Below are 25092 nucleotides of genomic sequence, written 5' to 3'. Positions count from 1 at the left end.
CTTTTGCTCATTGCACAGTGCTGGGCACACAGACTACTGGAGCTCAATAAATACTCCTTGAACTGGCAGAGGGTGATTGAGTGTGCTGGGAATAAGGGCATGTGGACTCTTTCTCATGCACCCTCGGTGTGACTCTGGCAATGTCTCTTTTCTAAGGGGCTGCAGTTTGCTATTTAGTAATCAGGCGGTAGTGGAAAAACAGCGGAGGTCTGCAAAGACGCTTCCGCCTCCTCTGAGCCTGGAATCCCAGATTCAAGGGTTAGGGAGCAGGGAGAGGCTGGGGCTCCAAGGGCCAAATCATGTGGGGCTACAGAGGCAAGGGTTCAGTTCTTCCTCCGCTCCAGCAGGGGGCGAGGGGAGCGGCTTCCTGCTGTCCTTCCCCTCCTGGGTGACGTCAGGTGGGCTGCAGCGAGTGGCGAGCGCAGTGGGCGGGGCCCAGGCCGGGCGGCGGCGCTGCTCTCGTGGGCTGGGCTGAATCGCGGCGGCAGCGGTGGCGACGACGGCAGCCCGGCATCTACGGAGGCCACTGAGGTGCTGACTGTGTGGCTACCTGCTGTTGTGGTCCTGCAGTAGCTTCAGTACGGCCATTCATTCCTCCGGTAGCCGTGAGCCACTGCGCTCGGCCTGCCCGTGAGCTGCGGTGGGTGCCCTCGGGAGCGGCGACCGCGGACAGGTTAAGAGTGGGGGCTGGGGCGGGCGCGGGAACACCCCAAAGCCAGAGAAGGAGCTCCAGCCGGACTATCTAACCATGTCCGACGAGGCATCGGCCACCACTTCCTATGAGAAGTTTCTAACCCCCGAAGAACCCTTTCCGTTCCTGGGACCCCCTCGTGGGGTGGGTGCCTGCCCCAGCGAGGAGCCAGGCTGCCTGGACATCAGTGACTTCGGATGCCAGCTGTCCTCCTGCCATCGCACGGATCCGCTCCATCGCTTCCATACCAACAGGTACGAGGGACTTCGGTGGGCTCCGCACACCTCGGCAGCGTTCCGGGGGGCCAGCGAGTCGCCCCCACCCCCCATTCCGGCCGGGTCACGGTGAACTGAGTTTCTAATCACCCCTCCCCCACCTACCACTGCTCTTTCCCGGGCTCCCTCCCCGCTCCCACTTCCCCGTTTTCACCCCTTCCCTCTGGTTTTCCTTACTAGTAGCTCTTTCCTGGCTTTCTTTCTCCCTTTCCTCCCTTCCCTACATTTTCCTTCAACCCCTCTCGCCCCCCCCCCATATGTACCCTGAGCATCTCAAACCCCTACTCTTCATTTTTAGGTGCTCCCCTGTTTACGTTCATCTGTAAAAGTTTAACTCCTTCCCTTTGCGCAGTGCATTTCGGAGTGCTCAACACTAACCTATCGGTCTTTTCAAAGTACTTTTAAAGATAGAACTCCCTTTCCCAAATTTTACTCTCACAGTCCTATCCTCACCCTTACCTCGATCACAGTGTTTTTTTTTTCTTTAAATCAAAGCTCTCGGAAACTATTCCATTCTTGTTTTCCTCCCCCTTTTCGAACTCTGCCGTAGTTTTGTAAGCTCTCCTACAAGGTATAAACATAAATATGAAACCTTCTTTTCTGTAACATAGCCCAAGGGTTGCTCCCTCAGTGCTCGCGCGGGAGAGGGGGAGGGGCAGCGCAAGGGTTAGCTGGATTTGTTTGTGCAGATTTATCAGAGGGTGCATCTTCTTCTAACTTGTTTTATTAGAAGACAGTGTTCAGGAGGATTCTCTCTTGCACATATTCTCTCATCCATGAATTACAGAAAAGGTTGAAAGAGATTTGAAGATGTCTTAGATATACTCTTCACTTTTAATATAAGCTAGTATTTGAGAGCAATGTAAAGGACTGGGAGAGTGTGTGGACAGGTGACTAGGACAACAGTTCAGCTGTGAAAAATCCTGGAGATAAGGTATAGTTATGATTTTGGATCCAAGTTTCCTGAGTTTGATCAGATCCTTCCACATTTAAAAATCTTTGGTCTATTTCCCCGTCTTGCCACAGTCCAGATTTACCTAGTTCTTATGGCAAGCACAAGGAATGTATAAAACAGGATTCTTTTTGTTGTTGTTGTTGTTGTTTTGCCAGTCCTGGGGTTTGAACTCAGGGCCTGAGCACTGTCCCTGCCTTCTTTTGCTCAAGGGTAGCACTCTACCACTTGAGCCACAGGGCCACTTACGGTTTTTTCTATATATGTGATGTTGAGGAATTGAACCCAGGGCTTCATGTATACTAGGCGAGCACTTTACCACTAGGCCATATTCCCAGCTCCAAAGCAGTATTCTTAAAGAAAAGCTCTGGTCTTCAGGAACAAGATACTATAGTTAAACATTCAGAACATCAGCATAACATTTCCAAAGGAGATGGCAGTGTGTTTCTTACAGATACTCCATATGCTCATCACAAAAATGAAGAAACTGAGTCCCAGAGAAAAAAAGAAGAGAACATAGATTACTCCTTTGGACCCAGAGATGGATCTTGGATCAGAACTAATGGATCCAGTGTTATCAGTGGTCACAGTAGTTTCATAGACTCACAGAAACTTGTTTAATCCATGATGTAACCAACGCACTTTTAATATCGCTGAAATGAATTGTTTAAGGTTATTTACATAGAAAAAGACTATAAAAGTATTTTTGCATGTATTTGATATTTAAGTTTTGTAGCGGTAGAACAATAACATACCCAGGAAAGTAAAATGGTGTTAGAATTCACCTGTTGTGGTGACTGAGAGCCAGAAGGTTAAGGGTAAGCATTGCCAAAATGGTTGGGGATGGAGAGTAAAGCAGAGAGAAGAGAAAGAGTGCATTACTTACAGCTTGTTCTGTTCTTTCTCCTCCAGAGTTTTTCTGTGTTTTCTTCCCCTTAAAAACTGCTAAGATCAAGGCTGCTTGCCAGAATGGGTCATTGAAGGTGGTAAGAGGAGGTTCCTGTTAAGCTCCTCTTTTTCCAAGTCAAGAATTATTTTCCTACTTAACTGCCAGCTTTTAAAAAGCTCTGTCATCCACCCTATTTTGGAATGGGAACAGGGTCTTATTTTCTCTATCCTTTTCAGCAGAAAGGGGAAGCAGAATTAACAATATTTACAACAGATGATGTTTCTGTCCTGACCTGCTTTGTTTTTAAAACCTTTTCTTCTGGAACATTCTGCCTTTTTACCCCTCAAAATGTTTGATAGGACTGTATGCTTTGAGAGATTTATTTCCAGGGAACGGCAAACAACTAATATATGGACACAGTTTATTTCGTGGTCTTCTTTTCTGTCACTTTTTTCCCTCACATAATTTGCCAAATCCACCAACAAACCTAAATTCAGGTATAAATAGTTGAATACTAAATTTCTGCTTCGGGTTTATTCATTGCAAAAGCTTTACTGTATATAGAAAGCTTATCAGTGGGTAGATAACTTTATTTGCCTTTATTTTGTTTCTTTGTTATTGGATCAGAAAATAGGGAGATTGTTTTGATAATACCCTTAATACAGGCCTTGTGAAGATGACAACTTCATGGCTGCTTATTTAATGAACTCTGGGCTACACTTGCAGACTCACTAACCAAGAGACTCATGGCTCTAGTACTAATGACCTCTAAAGTTGAATGCATGCACAGTTCTGATTAGTCAGCATGTCATAGAAGTTGGCATGTCACTTCTGTAGGTTTAGTAAAAAAGAAATGAAAAACAGCTAGTTCTTAAAAAATTTCCATTTTCCAGCCAGTTGCAGTGGTATACACCTGTAGTCTCAGCTATTCAATAAACTGAGATGGGAAGATCCTTTGAGACCAACCTGGAAAAAAGCAAGATACTATTTTTAAACCTTCGTCTTTTCTGATTTTATGATCTACCTGGCTTTGTCTAGAGTTTTGGAAAAATAAAATACATTTACAAAATTAAGCCTTAAATGTTATTCTTAAAATAAGCACATGTTTAAGACATTTTATTTTTTCTGTTGTAGAGCTTTCTCTTAGCATTGCTATCAGAGCTTGTTTTGTTCATGAGCCATGTCTTCTTGCAGCCAACACTAGCACCAGCAAAAAGGGAAGCCATTTAGAAGATTGGAAATTCTGATATTGATAGATCCTATCATTAAATTATGAGATGAAAGAGGTTAATATGAATTACTAAGTGAGGTATTCTCTTCATCTTTCAGAAGTGCATCAATACTTTGACTTTACACTATGGTGAAAAATGTGTGCCTTTTGTATATAACGAGGAACACTTGAAAACTCAGAATAAGTCACTTTTTTAAGATTTTAGAGCCCCATTTCAATCACCATTAACTAGAAAAATCCCAAGACTATTGTATGTCTGTTTGTGGTGCTGGGATCAACTCAGGCATGCCAAGCATTTGCCTTAACCAATAAGCTACATCTGGCCCCAGCGTTTTTTTGTGTGCCTTTTGTCCCCGCCCCATTTTTTTTTTAACCTAGGTATAGAATTAGAGATGTAGAACAGCTATGGGTTGCTGGTGGGAGAGCCACATGGAAGGAATTTGGTTTAGGGACTTTGAAACAAGTGGTGGGGGAAGGGTGCAGCTTTAGCAAAACATCCTCGCTAGTAATACAAGTTGGGGAGTAATCAACAGAAATTTTACTAGTGTGATAGGAGTGAAACCACAGGTTACAATAGTTGAGTTTATTTAGTAAATTTAGCAGGAACTGTGGTGATAATATTTTTGCTTTGTTTGCTTTTTGTCTTTTCTAAGAATATTTTACCTCCTTGGAAGCAAGCTACAAGAAAGGGAAAAGTTGGGAGGACAAAGAGTGTGAACAAATCAAATTATTAAGTTCAATACCATTTCATTAAGATTCTTATCAACACTTTTTCAGGTTTTGGAGAAAGTTTTTCTTAGAGAGTGTTACAGTTATAGTTAGAATCTTAGTGTGAGGTCATTTTCTCTTAGTGGTATAGGATGTAAGGGCTTGTAAACTTCAATAATTTAATGTTGAGCTGACTGGTTAAAAGTCTGAAACTGTCACATTAGTTTAAAAGAATTGCACTTAAAGTTTTTGGTAAAAGCCCACTAAGACAATTGGAGGCATATAAAAACTTGAAGAAATTCCATAGAATTTTTCTAGTAAAGAAGGAAGTTTTAAAATATACACAATTCAAGAAAATACTGAGTTTAACAAAGAATGAGGAACAACATAATAATAGGTAAATAACAGGCTTATTTTCTGTAAGTCACTATTTTAGCAGCTTATTATTAAGGTTGGAAACACTAAATCTGCTATCTCTAGGATTAAATGCCTATGTACTAGCAAATTGATGTAGATTATTTCATTAATGGTATCTCATTAGTGAAAACTTACAAAAGAAAACATTTCAAGACAAAAAATCCTAAAAACCTGTCATAAATTCTACTAACATAATTCCTATAGAATTAGGAACTTAACAGTAACGAAATACTAACACATACATAAACACCATAGCAAAAGTAGTACGTATTTTATTCATTTTTGAGATGGAATCTTGACCAGATCTCAAAATGAGATCCTCCTGCCTCCCAGACTACTGGGATTTCAGGTGTGTACTGCCATGCCTGATCTGTTAATAAATATTTTAAAACTTGATCTTGCTAGTAATAAAATAAAAAAAGTTACATAAAACAAAAAGTTATATATAAATGTTTCTGCCCTATGAGATAAGTAGAAAAAATTAAATAAGAATTTTATGCCAGGCACTGGTGGCTCACACCTATAATCCTAGCTACTCAGGAGGCTGAGATCTGAGAATTGAAGCTCAAAGCATGGGCAGGAAAGTCTAGAGACTCTACCTCCAATTAACCACCAGAAAACTGGAAGTGGCACTGTGGCTCAAAGTAGCTTAGTGCTAGCCTTGAGCAAAAGGAGCTCAGGGCCAGCGCCCAGGCCCTGAGTTCAAGCCCCACAACTGACAAAAAAAGAATTTTAGTGACTTGGAGGTTGTGGTGAGATGAACTTTTTTCTTTTGGTCTGTTGCCTGGGGAAGGTGGAATTGGTGCAGACTTTCAGAAAGATAATTGTGTAAATGTGCTCCTTATGTGATTCATTAGTTACCTTTTAGGTACTTTATCCTGTGATCATTTGTATGACCAAAAATTATAAATAAAAAGCTCATTTCAGTATTATATAGAATAAAGCAAATTGGAAACAGCCTACAAATCTATCATTAGGGAATAAAGTAAACAAAATAATATATCCAATAAATGGAATATGATATAGATACTAAAATGTTTTCAAATGATATGTAGGTTGAGGATCCATAAGACAAAAATCCAAATTCTGAACCATTTTGAATTCTACCATGTTTTCATGTGATAAGTTGGGAGCCAAAATAATAGATGCATTAAAAATAGTCCACAAAATATGTAAAAGTACCTTTAAGCTATGTGTATAAAGTGCATGTGAAAGATAATAAATGTTGTATTTAGACTTAGGTCTCATCTCCATTGCACCTCATTATGTATACACAGATATTCCAAAATCCAAAAAAAATCTGAAATGTGAAACACACTTAGTCCAAGTCATTCTTATAAAGGCTATACAAGGCTGGGAATGTGGCCTAGTGGTAGAGTGCACCACATAAACAGAATAAAAAGCCAGAAGTGCTGTGGCTCAAGTGGTAGAGTGCTAGCCTTGAGCAAAAAGAAGGCAGGGACAGTGCTCAGGCCCTGAGTTCAAGCCCCAGGACTGGCAAAAAAAAAGAAAAGAATAAAGGATATACAACTTAGCAATGAAAATATTCAGCAAATAAGTGAAAAAAGCAGAATACTAAAAGCGCCAAGACATTATGTGTTAGTTAGCTATAACAAAATTACTGGCCATTTAAAATTTCAGTCCTTTAAAAAAAATTAACATTGGAGTACTGCTGTTTGAACTGAGAATTTCATACTTGCTAGACAGGCACTCTACCAATGGAGTCACGTTCCAATCCCATTTTTTTTACTTTGTTTTTCAGATAGGTTCTCCCTATTTTTTCCTCTCTCTTTTTTTTTGGGGGGGGAGGGGAATTGAATCCAGTACCTTGCACTTGCGAGGCAAGGGTTTTGCCGCTGAGCTACATCCCAGCCCTTCTCCCTATTTTTTCTGGCTTAGGTCAGCCTATGACTGTGATTCTCTCACTCTGTCTCTGGAATACCTGGTGTGGAACACTGTACTTAGGGTGTTTTTTTTTTTTATTTTTTGAGATAAGGTCTCACTTTTTGTCTGTGTTACCCTCCAACTGAAATGTTCTCATTTACTCATCCCATCACTGCCTCCCAAGTAGTTAACTGTGTGTATGTGTATGTGTGCTCATGTGTGTGTGTGCCGGTATTGGGGCTTGAAATCTGGGCCCCTTGCTCTTGCTCAGCTTTTTTCTGGTTATGTTTGGCACCCTGCCACATGACACACACCTCCATTTCCTGCTTTGTGGTGGTTAATTGGAGTTAAGAATCTCATGAATTTTCCTGCCCTGACTGGCTTCAAACCATGATTGTCAGATCTCAGCCTGTTGAGTAGCTAGGATTACAGGTATGAGCCACCACTGCCTAACATTAGTTCACTCTTTTCTTACTCTAGTGTCACAGCTGTGAGCATGTATGACATTAGTGTGTAAAATATGTTTAAATACAACAGCCTCTTGAATTTCTGTTTGTGTATTTTGTTGGTGCTTTGCTCTTCTCTGAAGTGGTTCCTCTCATCCTTTCATTTAATAATAGTAATGGGTCCCATGTGTTGAGCACTTTTATGTGTGCTAAGTTCTCTGCGTGCATTCTCATAATCCTCATTACTCTATTTTAAAGATGGGAACATAGGCTTGGAGAGCTTGTCATTTGCTTAAGATCAAATAGCTAGCAAATGACAGAGCAAGAATTTTAACTTGGTATGACTCTAAAGCTTACTCATAACTACTGTGCTATACATTTTATTTATGGATGAAAGTTATACTTTATTAGTTTATATATCCCTTTTTTTTTAAAAAAAAGAATTTACTTATTTATTTATTTATTTATTTTTTATTAATTGGACATAAATTTTTTTACAAGGTGTTGTGCAAAGAGGGTGCAGTTACATAGTAGGGCAGTGTGTACATTTCTTATGATATCTTACAACCTGTTTTTCTATCCCTTGTCTAGGTCAGGTTGACATATATGCAATATACAATGTATCAAGAACATATACAGTATTCACAGACTTGGTCTCTACTGTCTCTCTGTCTCCCTTTGTTAACAGTCATATATCAGGGAGATCATGCCCCTTTGTTTTCTGTGTTCTAGGCTTGTCTCACTCAACATTATTTGTTCGAGTTCCGACCATTTCCCTGCAAATAACAATATTTCACCATTCCTAATCGCTATGTAGTATTCCATTGTGTATAAGTACCATATTTTTTGGATCCATTCGTCTGTGGAGGGGCATCTGGGTTGTTTCCATATTTTAGCTATTGTGAATTGTGCCGCGATAAACATGGTAGTACAAATGCCTTTTTGATATCTTGGATTTTGCTGTTTAGGATAGATGCCTAGGAGTGGTATGGCTGGGTCATAGGGTAGGTCTATATTGAGCTTTTTGAGAAACCTCCATACTGTTCTCCAAAGTGGTTGTACTAATTTGCACTCCCACCAACAATGGAGAAGGGTTCCTCTTTCCCCACAGCCCCTCCAGCATTTGTTGTTTCCTGAGTTCAGAGTATAGGCCATTCTAACTGGGGTGAGGTGGTATCTCAGGGTTGTTTTTATTTGCATTTCCTTTACTAGCAGGGATGTTGAGCATTTCCTCATATGTTTCTTTGCCATTTTTATATCTTCTCTTGTGAAGTCTCTCTTTAGCTCTTTTGCCCATTTCCTAATAGGTTTATTGGGCTTGGAGGGGCTTAGTTTTTTGAGTTCTCTGTAGATGACCGATATCAGGCCTTTGTCTGTTGCTGTGCTGGTAAATATCCTTTCCCATATCGTTGGCTGTCTTTCTATTTTGGTGGCTATGTCCTTAGCTGTGCAGAAACTTTTTAATTTGTAGTAGTCCCATTTGTCGAGTCTTTCTCCTATTTGTTGTGCCCCTGGGACTCTATTCAGGAAGTTCCTTCCTGTGCCTATAAGTTCTAGTGTCTTTCCTACTCTGTCCTTCAGTAGTTTCAAGGATTCAGGTCTGATGTTGAGGTCCTTGATCCATTTTGAGTTGATCTTGGTGCATGGTGATAGGCTTGGGTCTACTTTGAGTTTTCTGCATATGGCTGCCCAGTTCTCCCAGCACCAGTAGTTGAAGAGGCTATGTTTATTCCATTGTATATCTTTAGCTCCTTTGTCGAATATCAGTTGGCTGTAAGAGTGCGGTTTTATTTCTGGGTCTTCAGTTCTAATCCATTGGTCTTCCGATCTGTTTTTATACCAATACCATGCTGTTTTTGTTATGATGGCCTTGTAGTAGATCTTGAAGTCTGGTATTGTGATACCTCCTGCATTGCTTTTTTTGCCTAGAATTGCTTTGGCTATTCTAGGTTTTTTGCTGTTCCATATGAATTTATGGATTGGTTTCTCTATTTCAGTGAAGAATGTGGCTGGGATTTTGATAGGTATTGCATTGAATTTGTATAACAATTTGGGCAATATGGCCATTTTCACTATATTGATTCTGCCTACCCATGAGCATGGGAGGTCTTTCCATCTCCTTGTGTCTTCTTTGATTTCCCTTATTAGATTTTTGTAGTTTTCATTGAATAGGTCCGTCACGTCCTTGGTTAAGCTGATCCCTAGGTACTTTATTCTTTTTTTGGCTACTGTAAATGGAATTGTTTCCATAATTTCCTTTTCTGTTTGTCTATTGCTGGTGTACAGAAAAGCTGCTGACTTTTGTGGGTTGATTTTATATCCTGCTACTTTGCCAAATTGGTTTATTAGGTGTAGGAGTTTGGGTACTGAGGTTTTTGGGTCCTTCAGATACAAGATCATGTCGTCTGCGAATAGGGATAACTTGATTTCTTCCTTGCCGATGTGGATCCCTTTGATGTCCTCCTCTTGCCTTATTGCTATGGCTAGGGATTCCAGCACTATGTTGAACAGAAGTGGGGAGAGTGGGCATCCTTGTCTTGTTCCTGATTTTAGGGGGAATGACTTAAGTTTCTCTCCATTTAATATGATATTAGCAGTTGGTCTGTTGTATATGGCTTTTATTGTTTTGAGGAATGTTCCATCTATTCCTGTTCTCTCCAAAGCTTTTAATAGGTATGGATGTTGTATTTTGTCAAAGGCTTTTTGGGCATCGACTGAGATAACAATGTGATTCTTGATTTTAGTTCTGTTTATGTGGTGAATTACGTTGATTGATTTACGGATGTTGAACCATCCTTGTGACTGAGGGATGAAGCCTACTTGGTCATGATGTATGATATTCTTGATCACTTTCTGGATCCTATTAGCTAATATTTTATTGAGGAGCTTTGCATCTGTGTTCATTAGTGATATTGGTCTGTAGTTCTCTTTTTTTGTTGGGTCTTTGCCTGGTTTGGGAATTAGTATATATATCCCTTTTCAATATTACTCAAATTTCAAACACCTAGGAAAATAAGGAGAATTAATATAATGAACCCTTTAACAATCATTCACATACGATATTACAATTTATTTATACCATTATTTATTTATTTATTTTTATTTATTTTTTTTGCCAGTCCTGGTGCTTGGACTCAGGGCCTGAGCACTGTCCCTGGCTTCTTTTTGCTCAAAGCTAGCACTCTGCCACTTGAGCCACAGCGCCTCTTCTGGCCGTTTTCTGTATATGTGGTGCTGGGGAATCGAACCCAGGGCCTCATGTATACGAGGCAAGCGCTGTTGCCACTAGGCCATATCCCCAGCCCAATATACCATTATTTATAACCATTCTCCAAACTCTTCCTTATTATTTCAAGGCAAACCAGAAGCCTATTTTATTCATAAATATCTTAGTATATTTGCTTACAGGTTTTCTTTTTTGGTGGTGCTGGGGCTTGAACTTAGGACCTCATGTTTTGCAGGCAATCTACCTCTTGAACTGTGCCCTAGCCCCAAAGTAAAGACTTTAAAAATAACCATACTCTCAGGCACCAGTGGTTCATGCCTGTAATCCTAACTACTTAGAAAGCAGAGATCTGAGGTTCAGTGTTTGAAGCCAGCCTGAGCAAGAAAGTTCATGAGTCTCTTATCTCCAATAAACTACTAAAAATGCCAGAAATGGTGTGGATCAAGTGGTAGAGTGTTAACCTTGAGCAAAAAACCCTCAAGGACATCACCCAGGCCCAGAGTTCAAGCCCCAGGACCAGCAAACAAACAAAGAAACCCACCCCCACTACCATTATACCTAAGCACACATTTATCATATCATAAATATGTACTATTAATATTAACACTAGGTTTGTAGTTCTGTAGTTGCTGTTGTAATTTCTTTTGTATTGTGTTTTTGAAGGTGGAACCTAACTTCTTGTGGAACAAGTGTTGCCAGCTCAGACTGCAGCGAGGAGCTCTTTTCATCTGTTTCTGTCGGAGATCAAGATGATTGCTATTCCCTGTTAGATGATCAAGACTTTACTTCTTTTGATTTATTTCCTGAGGGGAGTGTTTGCAGTGATGTCTCTTCTTCTATTAGCACCTACTGGGATTGGTCAGATAGTGAGTTTGAATGGCAGGTGGGTTTTTAAATTTTTATTGAAATCATTACTACATATGTAGAACTATAATTTTCTCTGTAATAATTTTCTCTATAATAGTTTCATCTATACCTCAAAAATATTTAAAGGTATTTCCAAACATGTTATAAACGTTAAAACTAGATAGAATTTATATGCTTTACCTTTTAGGCCTTTAGTGCTACAGGTAACCTTTTGCAGATTTTCATCTACAAAGTAATCAGTACTTTTCTATGCATGAATCCACATAAATTGATTTTCCCTGCTTTATAAAAGTAGTCTCATATGAGAGTTATGCTATTGTGTCCTAATACCATAAATCATTAATGGTCATAAATGTATAATTTTGGTTCTGTTAACAGAAATTTAATATAACTTGTCATTTTATATTTTCTATGTAGAGATGTTTTTCACTTGACAGTTTCTTTTCATTGTACATATAGCATATAAAATGATCGCGTGACGAATTGTTTGAAAATGCTGCCTTATAATGCGTACTCTATCAGAAAATGCTAATTATTGTATTGCAGCATCCATTTTCTGATTGTAAAATACATTAACATTTAAAGTAACCTTACATACACTAAATGTTTTATTCAACAGACAAACTTGAATGCTTGCTATGTTTGAAAGCCATCTGAATACTTAATTATATTCCAAAAGATTAGTCAAACACTTTTTATTAAAATACTTTTATTTGTAAACCAGCACTCTGGAGGCTTAGACCGGAGGGTAAGTTTGAGCCTGGCTTGTGTTAATGAAGAAAGTTCCACTCAAATGTTGCTCAAGGCTAGCACTCTGCCACTTGATCCACAGTACTTCTTCTGGCCTTTTCTATATATGTGGTGCTGAGGAATGAAACCCAGGGCTTCATGTATACAAAGCAAGCACTCTTGCCACTAGGCCATATTCCCAGCCCCGCCTCTAAAATTTTCTATAATTAAGCTTTTATAATATGTGGTCTCTTTTGTCTGGCTTCTTGAGTTTGTAGTATTTTCAAAGTTCATCCATGTTATAATGTACAATGCTACTTAACTCATTTCTGTAGCCGAATAATACTCCATTTTATGACTGTACCACATTAAGTTTATTCATTCAGACATTAACATGTTTTTAGGAAGTATAAACATGTTTTGCAAAGTAGGAAACTTTCATTTTCCATATATCATTGCCTATACTTTTCTTGTCTTTTTTTGTCTTTCTTCTAAGGCTATTTTGTTTCAGGAACCATCCATCTATCCCTGTAGTCCTATCTCTTTCCTTAGGTCTGTCCTTCTGGGTATGAGATAATATCTCACTTTGGATTTGATTTGCTTTTTTGTAATCAGTAATGGGTGTTGAGCATGTTTTCATGAGCTTATTGTCTGTTCATATATCTTTTTGTGAAGGAACACCTGTTTATATACTTCGACAGTTTTTAAATTGTGTTATCTTTTTAGTTGTACCTATTTTTCTGGTCACTAAATTTAAGAGATATATGATTTACAACCTATATTTTCCTATTGTGGATTATCTTTTCACTTGATAATGACTGTTTACATGATTGTGTCTTTTAATTTTCTTGTAGATTTTGGGGCTTAAACTCAGGGCCTGGGATGGGTCCCTGAACTTTTGTTTTCAAGGATTGTGCTCTACCATATGAGCCATAGTTATACTTCTGGCTTTCTGGTAGTTAATTGGAGGTAAGAGTCTCCTGAACTTTTCCTGTCCCAGCTGGCTTTGAACAATGATCTTCAGATCTCAGCCTCCTGAGTAACTAGGATTATAGACTTGAGCCACCAGCACCCAGCCCATAGTGTCTTGATAAACAGATATTTTTAATTTTGAGGAAGGCTAGTTTCTGTATTTTTTTTTCTTGGTTGTGACCATGTCATATTATTTAACTGCTATTCCCAAATCATGAAGATTTATTTTCCCTGTTTTCCTTTCTTTTCAAAGATTTAGATTTTACATTTGGGCCTTTGGGGTGAGTGTGTGTGTGTGTGTGTGTGTGTGTGTGTGTGTGTGTGTGTACACTGATGCTTGAGCATTGGGCCTTCCTCTCACTTGGCTTTTTCACTATCCGTTGGTGCTGTTTGACTTAAGTTACACCTCCGCTTCACTTCTGGCTTTTTGGTGGTTAATGGAAGATGAGACCATTCAGGACTTTCCCACCTGGGATAGCTTTGAACTGTGATCCTCAGATTTCAGCCTCCTGAATAGCTAGAATTACTGGTATGAGCCACTGGCACCCCTCTGTATCCTGTAATTTTACCGAATTTATTTGTTAATCTTAATAATCTCCCTCCAACCCCTGTTCTTTAGAATTTTCTGTGTTTGAGTTAATGTCATCAGTGAATAGACTGTTCCCCTTCCTGTTTTCTTTGTCAGTCTGGATACTTTAAAAATTGGCAGTAATCATGTGATTTATTTGGATTTATTATCACTTCTAATGTTACAAGGTGGCACACTTTTTAAAAATTTAATAGCTGATTTCTTCACTTATTTCATGAGTGGCTAGAGTAGAAAAACATACCCAGCCGCTCACTGTTAATGTGCATGAGTGATTACAGTGTTGGAACAGAGAGTAGGCCTGCCTTATTAATGTGTTTTCCCACTTTTGAAATGGGAATCTGGGTACTCTGTTACCATGGATATTTACCATTTAAATATACAGGACGGTTGAAAATGCTGTCTTGTCTTTGTTGGACCTCAAAATAATGAGCAGTGAATTATCCAAGAGGATAATTACAAATTACATGTTAGAGTTAATATAGGGTAAAATTCACTCTATAGTTTAAAAATCCATATTAACTCTGTTGTGGCTAAAAACTACCATCTGTTTAAATCTTTTTGAACAGATGTTTCTGTTGTTACTAAAGTAAATATTAATGATTTACAGATTCTCTGGGAAAAGAAATTCTAATGACTTGATAAGGCAGGATTTTAACTATAGAATGAAGTTGCATCATAACATTTGAAGTAGCATCAAAGCATCAGTTTTGCTGATAGTTTTGCTGCCAGTCCCTTCCTTATTATAGATATATTTGACTAGTCTTAGAGCCTGAGAAATTATTTCTATTGTTCAGCAGGAAAGTATATAAAATCTAAAGTGAATAATTTGCTGTCTTATCTGAAGCCTATAGGAGCAATCTGAAATTACACATCAGCTGTTACAGAAATGAGCTTACTCATAAAATTCTGCTGCATCCTGCGGAAAATATGACAGAATTTTGATTTAATTCTCTCTCTGTGTCACAATTACTGATTATAATATAAATATACCACATATTGCCCATGAAAAATATAGGATGGGGATCATTAAACATTATTATTCTGAAATATATTATCAGTTATGAAGTGGAAAATTGCTGGTCTAAAAAATATGCAGGAACCCATGCAATTAATTCTCCTATGCAACTGCTACTCTCATCCTGCAATTGACTACTTGACATCAGCACTTGGGTGACCATATTATTTAATAGTAACCTGTTATCTGTTGCTACATCCAATTATAGTGTGTCTACAGGAAAATACATATTCTGCTTTGTGACAATTTATAGTGTAGTGAAAAATGACTGTCATGTATTCAAAGAACATTTGTGCTTGCTTCCTTTATTATCCCTATAGTTTCTCTACATATTGAATTCTTCCTTCCCTTTCTTCCTCCCCCCACCCCCCGCCAATCTCTCCCTCCCTTCTTCCCTCCCTCCTTCTGGACACATCTTTTTAATGGAAAGGATCTACAGCGTGAATAGGAATGGAGAGAAAAGAATTTTGTAACTAATTTACAAGTACTATCCATTATGTCAGAGAAGCCAGTATTCTTCAGAGAGATGCTTTTTGGTAGAGAGGGGCCTTGCTGTGATGTAGAAGGAAAGTGTACATGGTGGTTCAGAGCAGGACCTCCTGAACCTGTCGGTAATGCTTGGTAGCTGTATGACTTTGGACAACTTGTCTAGCCTTTCTGCTGCAATTTCTTATCTGTGCAAAGAGGAATTTACAAGAGTACCTTGGATTAGTGTGAGGGTAATATGAAATAACTGAAGTAAAATGCCTTAAACACTGATGAACTATGGCTTGGCCAAATTAGCTAATATTTATTTTATTAGTGTATGCATTTTTTGAAAACAGCTAATTTTATCATTTTCTTCCTCATATATAAATTCTCTCATAGCAAACTACATCTTTTTTTGCCAGTCCTGGGCCTTGGACTCAGGGCCTGAGCACTGTCCCTGGCTTCTTTTTGCTCAAGGCTAGCACTCTACCACTTGAGTCACAGTGCCACTTCTGGCTGTTTTCTCTATATGTGGTGCTGAGGAATTTAACATAGGGCTTCATGTATACGAGGCAAGCACTCTTGCCACTAGGCCATATTCCCAGCCCTCATAGCAAACTACATCTAAGGCAAGAATACTGAGAATAGTTGTAAGCACTTGATTTGTATCCTACTTTAGATTCTGTCATTAGTTGTAGGAGCCTCCCTGGACATCATTGTCCTTATCAATTGAAGGTGTTGGACTAGAAGAAGTGCAATATTGCTTCAGTTTTCTTCCTGTAATAATGGAAGTCTTTGAGTGTGTCACCCTGAATGAGTTGTCTGATGAGGAAATGTTACCCACTTTCTTATGATCTTGACATCTACATTCTTAATTATTCAGCTTTGTACATTGCTTTTCATAAAAAATTTCAGACTTGTTCCCATTTTTCTTTCTACTTTTGCTTATTTTTGTCCAGGCCTAGATCACACCAAGCTCTTCTTATTCAGTTTCAAACTTTCCTCACTTCATTTTGTCCTTATACTGCTTTTTGACCAATTGTTTCCTTACATAGTTTGGTCAAGTTATTGCTACTTAGAAAATGTTAGAGATTGAGGCCCTACTCTTCTACAACTCATGAGGCAGCTTCTGGCTCTTCTTTTGAGCTATCAATCCCTAGTACTGTTTTTCTGTTTTATATTTTTTTTCATCTTGCGCTTTTTTTGTATGATTTTACTAAATTATATTCTTACTTGAATACCTTTCCGTCTTCCCTGTCCCTGAGCCTTTTATAAAGCTCAAGGGTGATGCTCTACCACTTAATGTACCTTCATTTCCAGCTTTTGCTGGTTAATTGGAGATGAGAGTCTCAAGTACTTTCTTGCCCTGGCTGGCTTCAAACTGCCATCCTCATATCGCAACCTCCTGAGTAGGTAGTATTACAGATGTGAGCCACCCTGCTATCCTTTCACCTCTGCCATTTTGAAATGCTATCTTGTAGTGCTTTAGGCACTTCAGCAAAAAATAGCACTCTCTCGAGGGTTTATTCTACCATTTTAAGGGCGCAAAGGCACAGACACTTGGAAAAAGTTAGCTGGTGTCAAAGTTTAGATTATAGTTTTAAACCCTGTAGAACCAAAGAGCAATAAAAAGGTGTTTTGTGTCTTGTAAACATGAATGCATAATGTTTGGAAAATTGTAAAATGCTCTTTTATAAGAGGTTTTATATTTTTAGATGTATATCTTAAATATATTTATATAAGTTAAACTTATTCTGGCTTTTGAAGCTGAAGTACACACTTAACACTTATTGTTTTTCAGGTATGTATATGTGTCCAAATGCATTCAAATAATATAAATTAAGTATTTGCAAGTTTTAATCAAGTATGCACATTTTCAATATGTAATAAATATTTTTACTGTTTGTCTTTAAGCTGATATTCTGTTTGTTAGGCTTTTTATTTCTACTTTAGTCTTTTATCTAATTTTATTTTATAATACTTGTCTTTAAAGTTTTGCTTTATACCCAAAGCATTTTTTAATTAATTGCTTTGATGTTGTCAATACAAACTTGAGGACAGGAACCATGTATTATCTGTCTTTATGTTGACAGTACTTCTAGCACAGTGTCTAGAAAAAAAGCCCGTTAGTGGCAGCTTACTTAAGAGTTGCTGAGGTTCTACTTCCTCATTATACTATGTGAGCTTTTTGTAATATTGGCACATATAATTGAAAAACCTTAGTGATGACTATTAAATCAGCATTTTGTCATGTTTTGATGCAGTTCTACAATTTTTTTTTTTTTTTTTTTTTTTTTTTGCCAGTCCTGGGCCTTGGACTCAGGCCCTGAGCACTGTCCCTGGCTTCTTCCCGCTCAAGGCTAGCACTCTGCCACTTGAGCCACAGCGCCGCTTCTGGCCGTTTTCTGTATATGTGGTGCTGGGGAATCGAACCTAGGGCCTCGTGTATTCGAGGCAGGCACTCTTGCCACTAGGCTATACCCCCAGCCCGCAGTTCTACAATTTTAAACTTTTGGAAAACTTCTTAGGCTGAGTAACTGAATACATTTAAAGAATATAGTGATATTGATGTTGCTGCTTTGTATAAAATATGTTTGGATCAGAATTCATGTCCTCTCAGTATTTCCTATTAAGCTTATATTCAAGTAATATATTGATTTTTTAAGACCAAGTCTTATATAGCTCAGGCTGACCTGGAACTCAGTATGCAGCCCAAACTAGTCTTGAACTGAGTTATCTTCCTGCCCCCACCTCCCAAGTGCTGTGATATAGGTCATCACCACTATGTCTGGCTAAAGTATCTTTAAGTTAACATGTAAAATTGTTCTTATTTATAAAAGTTACCAGGCAGTGACATCACCAGTGGTAGTGATGTACTTTCTGACGTCATACCCAGTATTCCAAGTTCACCTTGCCTACTTCCTAAGAAGAAAAACAAGCACAGGAATTTAGATGAACTTCCTTGGAGTGCAATGACAAATGATGAGCAGGTAACATCTTGATTCTCATTTTTATTTTAAAAATATTTTAGTTGTATAAAGAGGTTTTTAATACATGTCAACTTATGAGTATAATGCAAGGATGTTGATATTCTTATGTGTTTGGAGAATATGTGAAGCTCATTTTATACCTATTTATAGCTACTGAGTAAATGAATTGTTTTGTAAATCTAAATTTGAGCATTAACTGGTTTTTAGGGAACCAGTATAGATAATACAGATATTTACATATCAGAGCTTCTGATACATAAAACACATTGTAACTGAAATATTAAAGGATCAGAGATTTTAGCATTGATTTTTTTTTGTAATCTTTCATCACATAGGTGGAATATATCGAGTATTTGAGTCGTAAAGTCAGTACTGAGATGGGCCTCCGAGAGCAACTTGATATTATTAAAATCATTGATCCTTCTGCTCAAATTTCCCCTACAGACAGTGAGTTTATTATTGAACTTAACTGCCTCACAGATGAAAAACTGAAGCAGGTATGTTTAGTAAATGCATACTATATACTTATTAAAGATACCAGCAGATTATAAAATGTAGACTTGGCTAGTCATGTGTACCTAGAGAGTTAAGGTCAAAATCACTGTTGTGAAATGTAAATTAGCAAAAATAATGATAGGGCCGGGAATGTAGTTTAGTGGTACAGACTTGCATATGCAGATCCTTGGGTTTGATTGCTAGTACTGTGAAGAAAAACTGTAACATTTGAGAACATCATGGTTTTAAAACTATTATGTCCACCTCACCTTAAAGTACTTTTCTGGTTAATGTGAATCTAGAACCTGTTCCTCAGTTGTATAGACTTTAAAGCTTAACGCATCATTTAAGGGATTGTTAAGTATAGATTTATTCTAACGTACAAGAGATATGACCAAAGCACTAATTAAAAGCTGTGCACAAGAATTATATTTTGGTAAACATTTGAGCTGAGAGATTTGAGTGGTGAGAGTAATTGAACTTTGAGTAGAGTGAAACCTATTGAATTTTCCCTCAGCTATTCCAAAATGGGTATTTCTACTGCCTTTGGAATATAGTTTTGTTGTTGTGTTTTTCCTTGATACGTGGCTAATTGAATACTTAAATTTTTATACTCTACTTAAAAAATTTCTTTTTGATTGTACTAGGTTTGAACTCATGGTCTCATGCTTGCTAGGTAGGCTTTCTACTCATGAGCCACACTCCTGGCTATTTTCTACTTTGTTTGTTTTGCACTTATGAAAATTTATAATACTGCTCCCAACAGACACAGACTGTTTTCCACATTCTAGCCATTTTAATTAGTATGGTAAGTTGATGCATAGCATTTAAGACTAATACCATTAGCCTCTTGCTGAAATTTAGGAAAATAACACCATAATCATAGACACAATCATTAATTAACTAAAGTTATCATTAGTGAATACCTGTAACAAATGCTTCTTCTCATCTATTTTATTGTATTGTTAGTTTCACTTTCTATAAGTCCTAAATTCTGAAAGCTAATAACCCTCCATCCACTGATTATATTTTGTGTGATTTTAATATCCACATCTCTAATATGTTTTCTGGAGTTGTAAACATTGTCAGTTTTGAGATAACTATTCCTGAATTCAGCAATCTTTTCCTTTTGGGGGGAATCTTTAAATAGTTATTTTAAAGGTAATATACAGAGGGGTTACAGTTACAAACATTAGGTAATGAGTACATTTCTTTTTGGACAGTGTCGCTCCTTCCTTGCTTTCTTCCAGTTATTCCCTCCTGTCCTCATCCACAAGTGATATAGTTCATGTTCAACATAGTGTCTGTTGAGTACCACTGTTGTATTTGTTCACCCTTCGTCCCTCCATTTCTGTCTTCCCCCTTACCCACCCAAAGACAGCTAAACAAACAAAACAAAAATAAAACAAAAACAGCAAAAAAGAAAAAAACTTTCTATTTCTTGGAGTGCATTTTAATAAATATTATTCCCTCATTTGTGTTAACTAGGATGTGTCTATAAATCTACAAGTAAACGCATTAGATAGTAAAAAAAAAAAAACATACACACACTGGGACATGATAAATAATACAAGTTTCTAGGCATTCATATAGAATGAGAACAAAAGAAGACATTCTTAGGAAAGGATCACCAAGGCACAATTGGTACGTGCATCTTCCTTTTTTTTGTTACCAGTATTGAGGTTTGAATTGCGGTTTGTTCTGTAGCTTTAGCTGGAGGCTAATGCTCTGCTACTTGAGCCACAGTTATACTTCTGGCCTTTTTGTGATTAGATATGAAAGTTTCATGGAATTTTTTACGCTGGCTGACTTCAAACCTTGATCCTCAGCTAGATCCCTGAGTAGCTAGAATGACAGGAATAGGGCATTGGTGCCCAACCTAAATCAAGAGATTTCTTTTCTTTTCTTTTCTTTTTTTTTTGCCAGTCCTGGGCCTTGGACTCATGGCCTGAGCACTGTCCCTGGCTTCTTTTTGCTGAAGGCTAGCACTCTACCACTTGAGCCACAGCGCCACTTCTGGCCGTTTTCTATATAGGTGGTGCTGGGAAATCGAACCCAGGCCTTCATGTATATGAGGCAAGTACTGTTGCCACTAGGCCATGTTCCCAGCTGAAAGATTTCTTGTGTCCTGTATTCTTTTTTTCTTATGGTTGGGATTTTAGGAGCATTTATTAAATAGCCCCCCTTCTCTCCCAAATTGCTATTCAGGAGATGGATAAGTATGATGGAAATATCACTTTTTTTTTTAAAATAAAAGCAGTTAACATTTCTGCTTTAGATCTATGAAAACATGGTTTGCTGACTTTTTAAGCATTCAGTTTAGGGAAAGTTTAGGCTTACAAAATATACACATCACCTATCTTTGTTGCTTTATGTCAGCTAGAGCTAAGAAGGCCTAAGAAAAAGGTGATTGCTTGGAGCAATTTAATAGATTTAATGGATTATCTCCTTCCAGTAGATAAAAATGAGACTCATAGGGTTTAGGGATAAATTAGCTTGCCATTAGGATCTTGTGTCCTGTATACTTATGTATCTGCAGAATTGAGACAATCTTTTGGATTAAGGACAATATGATTTTTTTCCTCCGGCATCTTGAGACTAGAACATCAAAAGTACAGCACTAACTAGTTTTGTTTGTATCTGAAGGTCAGAAACTATATCAAGGAGCATAGTCCTCGTCAACGGCCTGTAAGAGAGGCCTGGAAGAGAAGCAACTTTAGTTGTGCAAGCACCAGTGGAGTGAGCGGGGCCAGTGCGAGCGCCAGCAGCAGCAGTGCCAGCATGGTCAGTTCTGCAAGCAGCAGTGGGTCCAGTGTTGGAAACTCTGCTTCAAACTCCAGTGCCAACATGAGTCGAGCACACAGTGACAGCAACCTGTCTGCAAGTGCAGCAGAACGGATTCGGGATTCAAAAGTAAAATGTCTAATCAATACAAAACTTTACCTTTCGATACTAATACTAATGCTCTTTCCTTTACATTTCTTAAAGAGTAAAAATTTTCCTGCTATCTAGATGCCTGTGGGTTTTGGTTTTAATTGAATAGGCAAGATGCTTTGCTATTGAACAAAGCACTCTAGATTGAATTCTTTCAAATATTCTTTTTTGACCCACATCCACCAATTTGAATTTTTCCTGATTTTATGTCTGTTTTAAGTAGGATATTGATGCAAATAATGAGTAATCTTCAAAATTGTTTTATTGACTGCAACTCATACTTGAGTGAATCTCACTATGTTGCTAATGTTGCTGTCTTATTTGCTCCTAAGAATGTTGTGTATGTCTTTTGTGTACTTGTTAAATGTCTTCTTGATGTTTTAATCTTTCTTAGGTAATTTTTAAATGTGATGATGCTTTCTGTCATTTGTTCTCTTTTCACAATTGAAAAAAATCTTCTGTGATATCCTTGGGTACTTAAAAAAAAGTATAAGTGTTTGTAGACTAGTTCATGGCTTAACAGAGGAGTTAGGTCCTTTGCAATGGCATAGAGTCTTTTAAAGTTGAAAAGAGAACCCCTGTGGGAAACTAATGGTCACTTGAAGATATACAATAATATCTTCCCTGGCTCTTAAAACCAAAGTAGCAGAAACATAGCAGGCTTTCTGTGGATATGTAATCACTCTATTTTGCCATCTATTCATTGACAAAAATTGGCGTACCCACTAGGTCTCTAATGGCCTTTTAAGATGGTATGTGCTAAAATGAGAAAGGTGTGATCCTTTCCCAGTAATTGTAAAATTTCTAGCACCTTTTAAGTGAGAAGTATTAGTGAAAACATTAGATATTGGGTCAATGTTCCCTTAATTTTATATCCAGTATTGCTCCCTAGTATTAATTTGTTTGCTATACATTGATATCAGTGTATACTGTAACTTAATTTAAAAATAAGTCTTCAAGGGGCTGAGAATATGGCCTAGTGGCAAGAGTGCTTGCCTTCCATACATGAAAAATAAGTCTTCAAAGTGTCTGGTTATCTGTGTTAGGCCAAATGAGCAAGAATCAACCCTGCCTAGACAAACACCATAAAAGTAGAATCTTAAAATATCATTTCCATCTCTGAGCCAGTGTTTCATTTCAGTTGTTTTAAGAATCATACTGCAGGGAATTTTTCATAACTCTTAAAATTCAGAAAATAGAGATGTACAAAATATGTTGGGGCCAAGAACTAAACCTTACTGACCTAGAACTTTTCACTTTGACAGAAACGATCCAAGCAGCGGAAGTTACAGCAGAAGGCCTTCCGCAAGAGGCAGCTGAAGGAGCAGAGGCAGGCCCGGAAGGAAAGGCTCAGTGGGCTTTTCCTTAATGAAGAAGTGCTGTCCCTGAAAGTGACAGAGGAAGACCATGAAGCAGATGTTGATGTTTTGATGTAATAAGAGTGATTTTATGAGCATTCTTTCCAAGCATTATTCTATCTTTATTAGTTTACATGCATCTTGACCAAAATTTTGGTTAGGGTTGTGCTGGTGTACCATTAAAAATTTAAACCAGTGGTTCTCAGAGAGTGGTCCCAGAACCTGTATCTTCAGCATCACTCAACAACTTACTAGAAATGCATACTATTGAGCCTGCTACAGACCATTCAAACCACATGAATGTAGTAGCAGAATAGTGTTTTGCTTTAACCAATGTTAGGTTATTCTGCTACACAATTTGGTTTAAGAACCATTGGCTTAAATAAATGTTTTAAGCATTTAAAATTTATGGTGGTTATGTGGGATTTTTCAAAGACTAGTATTTCTATAGTTTTAGAGATATCAAAGTACTGACAAGTAGTTTATTATGTCAGTGTATGTACATGTGTAGGGATCATAATTCAGTTCCCTTCTTAATGTCAATATTTCTTAGTTTACTTTTTTCTAAAAGGCCATAGTATAATTTTCAGTTCTAGGTGAAAATCTCTTATGAAGTGAGTATGCATACAAAATTTCGATTTCTGTTTACAGTAGTGCCTTCATTAGGTTTTGTTCTGTTTCCATTGATTAGTAACTCAAGGGTATAAGAATTGGCCCAAATCTTTGCTCAGTTTGATTTGTTTCGGTTTTTCTCTTTATGTAAAAATCAGAATTCTTTCTGTGATAACTAGTGAAGAAATGTTGTGACTAGTAGCTGAATTTTAGACTAAAGGCTAGGTTGATTAATATTCAAATGGATACTGCAATAGGTGAAACAACTAATTCTGCTTTTTCATTGCTTTATGAAATTTTAGGCTGTAAAATTATCTTAAAGACAGAAATTAATTGATCTCTCTTCTCTAAATTAGTTTGAGTTTTTTGATCCAGCACAGCTCTAATTTTGAAATATTTGGTATAGCAGTTTCAGGCATATGATCGTGAACAGTCTCATATTCTAACTTAATGTTGAAACCCTTTAGAGTTCTCTTAACCTTTGTGAATTGTTATATAGAAGGCACCGTAGCTTGTTGGTTATTAATAGAGCTCTAATTTTAAATATAACATGGAATTTATTTAAAAATTTTCAGTTATCATGAAGGTAAAAATAGTATGACTCCTTTTCTTCTACCACATCTTTTAACATCCATGTGGGTAAAAAAGATGGAAAGTGATACTACTGACAATCAAGCTGCTTTCTGACTTTTGTAATTTTATTGTGAGTAACGTTTAGGAAGTTATTTTGATATTGTAGCAAGAGTTGTAGCCAACCTTTAAAAAACTAGAGTCTCTGAGCTAATAGGGTTTCTATCTTTTTGTAAACATTAGCTTGCTTTAAAAGATTAGCAATTAAAATGTTTTATTTTACTGGTCCTGGGGCTGGGGCTTATTAACTCAGTGCCTAGGAGCTGTCCCTGAGTTTTTTTTTCTTTTTGTTCAAGGCTAGAGCTCTACCACTTGAAGTACAGGTACAGCTCAACTTCCAGCCTTTTGGTGGTTAAGGTCTCATGGACTTTTTCCTACTTGGGCTGGCTTTGAACAGCAATCCTCAGATCTCAGCTCCCTAAGTAGCTAAAATTACAGGTGTGAGCCACCAGTGTCCAGCTAGCAATTTAAATTATTTTTTTTTTGTTGTTGTTGGTCATGGAGCTTGACTCAGGACCTGAGTGCTCTCCCTGAACTTTTGTGCCCAAGGCTAGTACCCTACCACTTTGAACCACAGCTCCCTTCGGTTTTCTGGTGGTTAACTGGAGATAACAGTCTCAAGGACTTTCCTGCTGGGACTGGCTTCAAACTGTGATTCTAGGATTACAGGCATAAGCTTACTAGTAAGCACCTGGCTAATATAAATTCTTAATT

General features: G+C 37.7%; 1 protein-coding gene across 1 annotated transcript; it reads left to right on the top strand.

The window, feature by feature from the left end:
* Window positions 1–484: 484 nt before the first annotated feature.
* Fam199x (family with sequence similarity 199, X-linked) lies at window positions 485–24550 on the top strand. Its single transcript, XM_048335912.1, has 6 exons — window positions 485–945; window positions 11383–11602; window positions 18200–18349; window positions 18685–18846; window positions 21491–21757; window positions 23044–24550. Exons 1-6 carry the CDS (start codon window positions 749–751, stop codon window positions 23212–23214), a joined length of 1167 nt encoding a protein of 388 aa, XP_048191869.1. The 5' UTR covers window positions 485–748; the 3' UTR covers window positions 23215–24550.
* Window positions 24551–25092: the final 542 nt, after the last annotated feature.

Source organism: Perognathus longimembris, chromosome 28 (assembly GCF_023159225.1).
Source record: "Perognathus longimembris pacificus isolate PPM17 chromosome 28, ASM2315922v1, whole genome shotgun sequence".
In the NCBI taxonomy this organism is placed as follows: Eukaryota; Metazoa; Chordata; class Mammalia; order Rodentia; family Heteromyidae; genus Perognathus; species Perognathus longimembris.
Note: the sequence above shows the minus strand (reverse complement) of the source record. Positions and strands in the feature narration are given on the sequence as shown.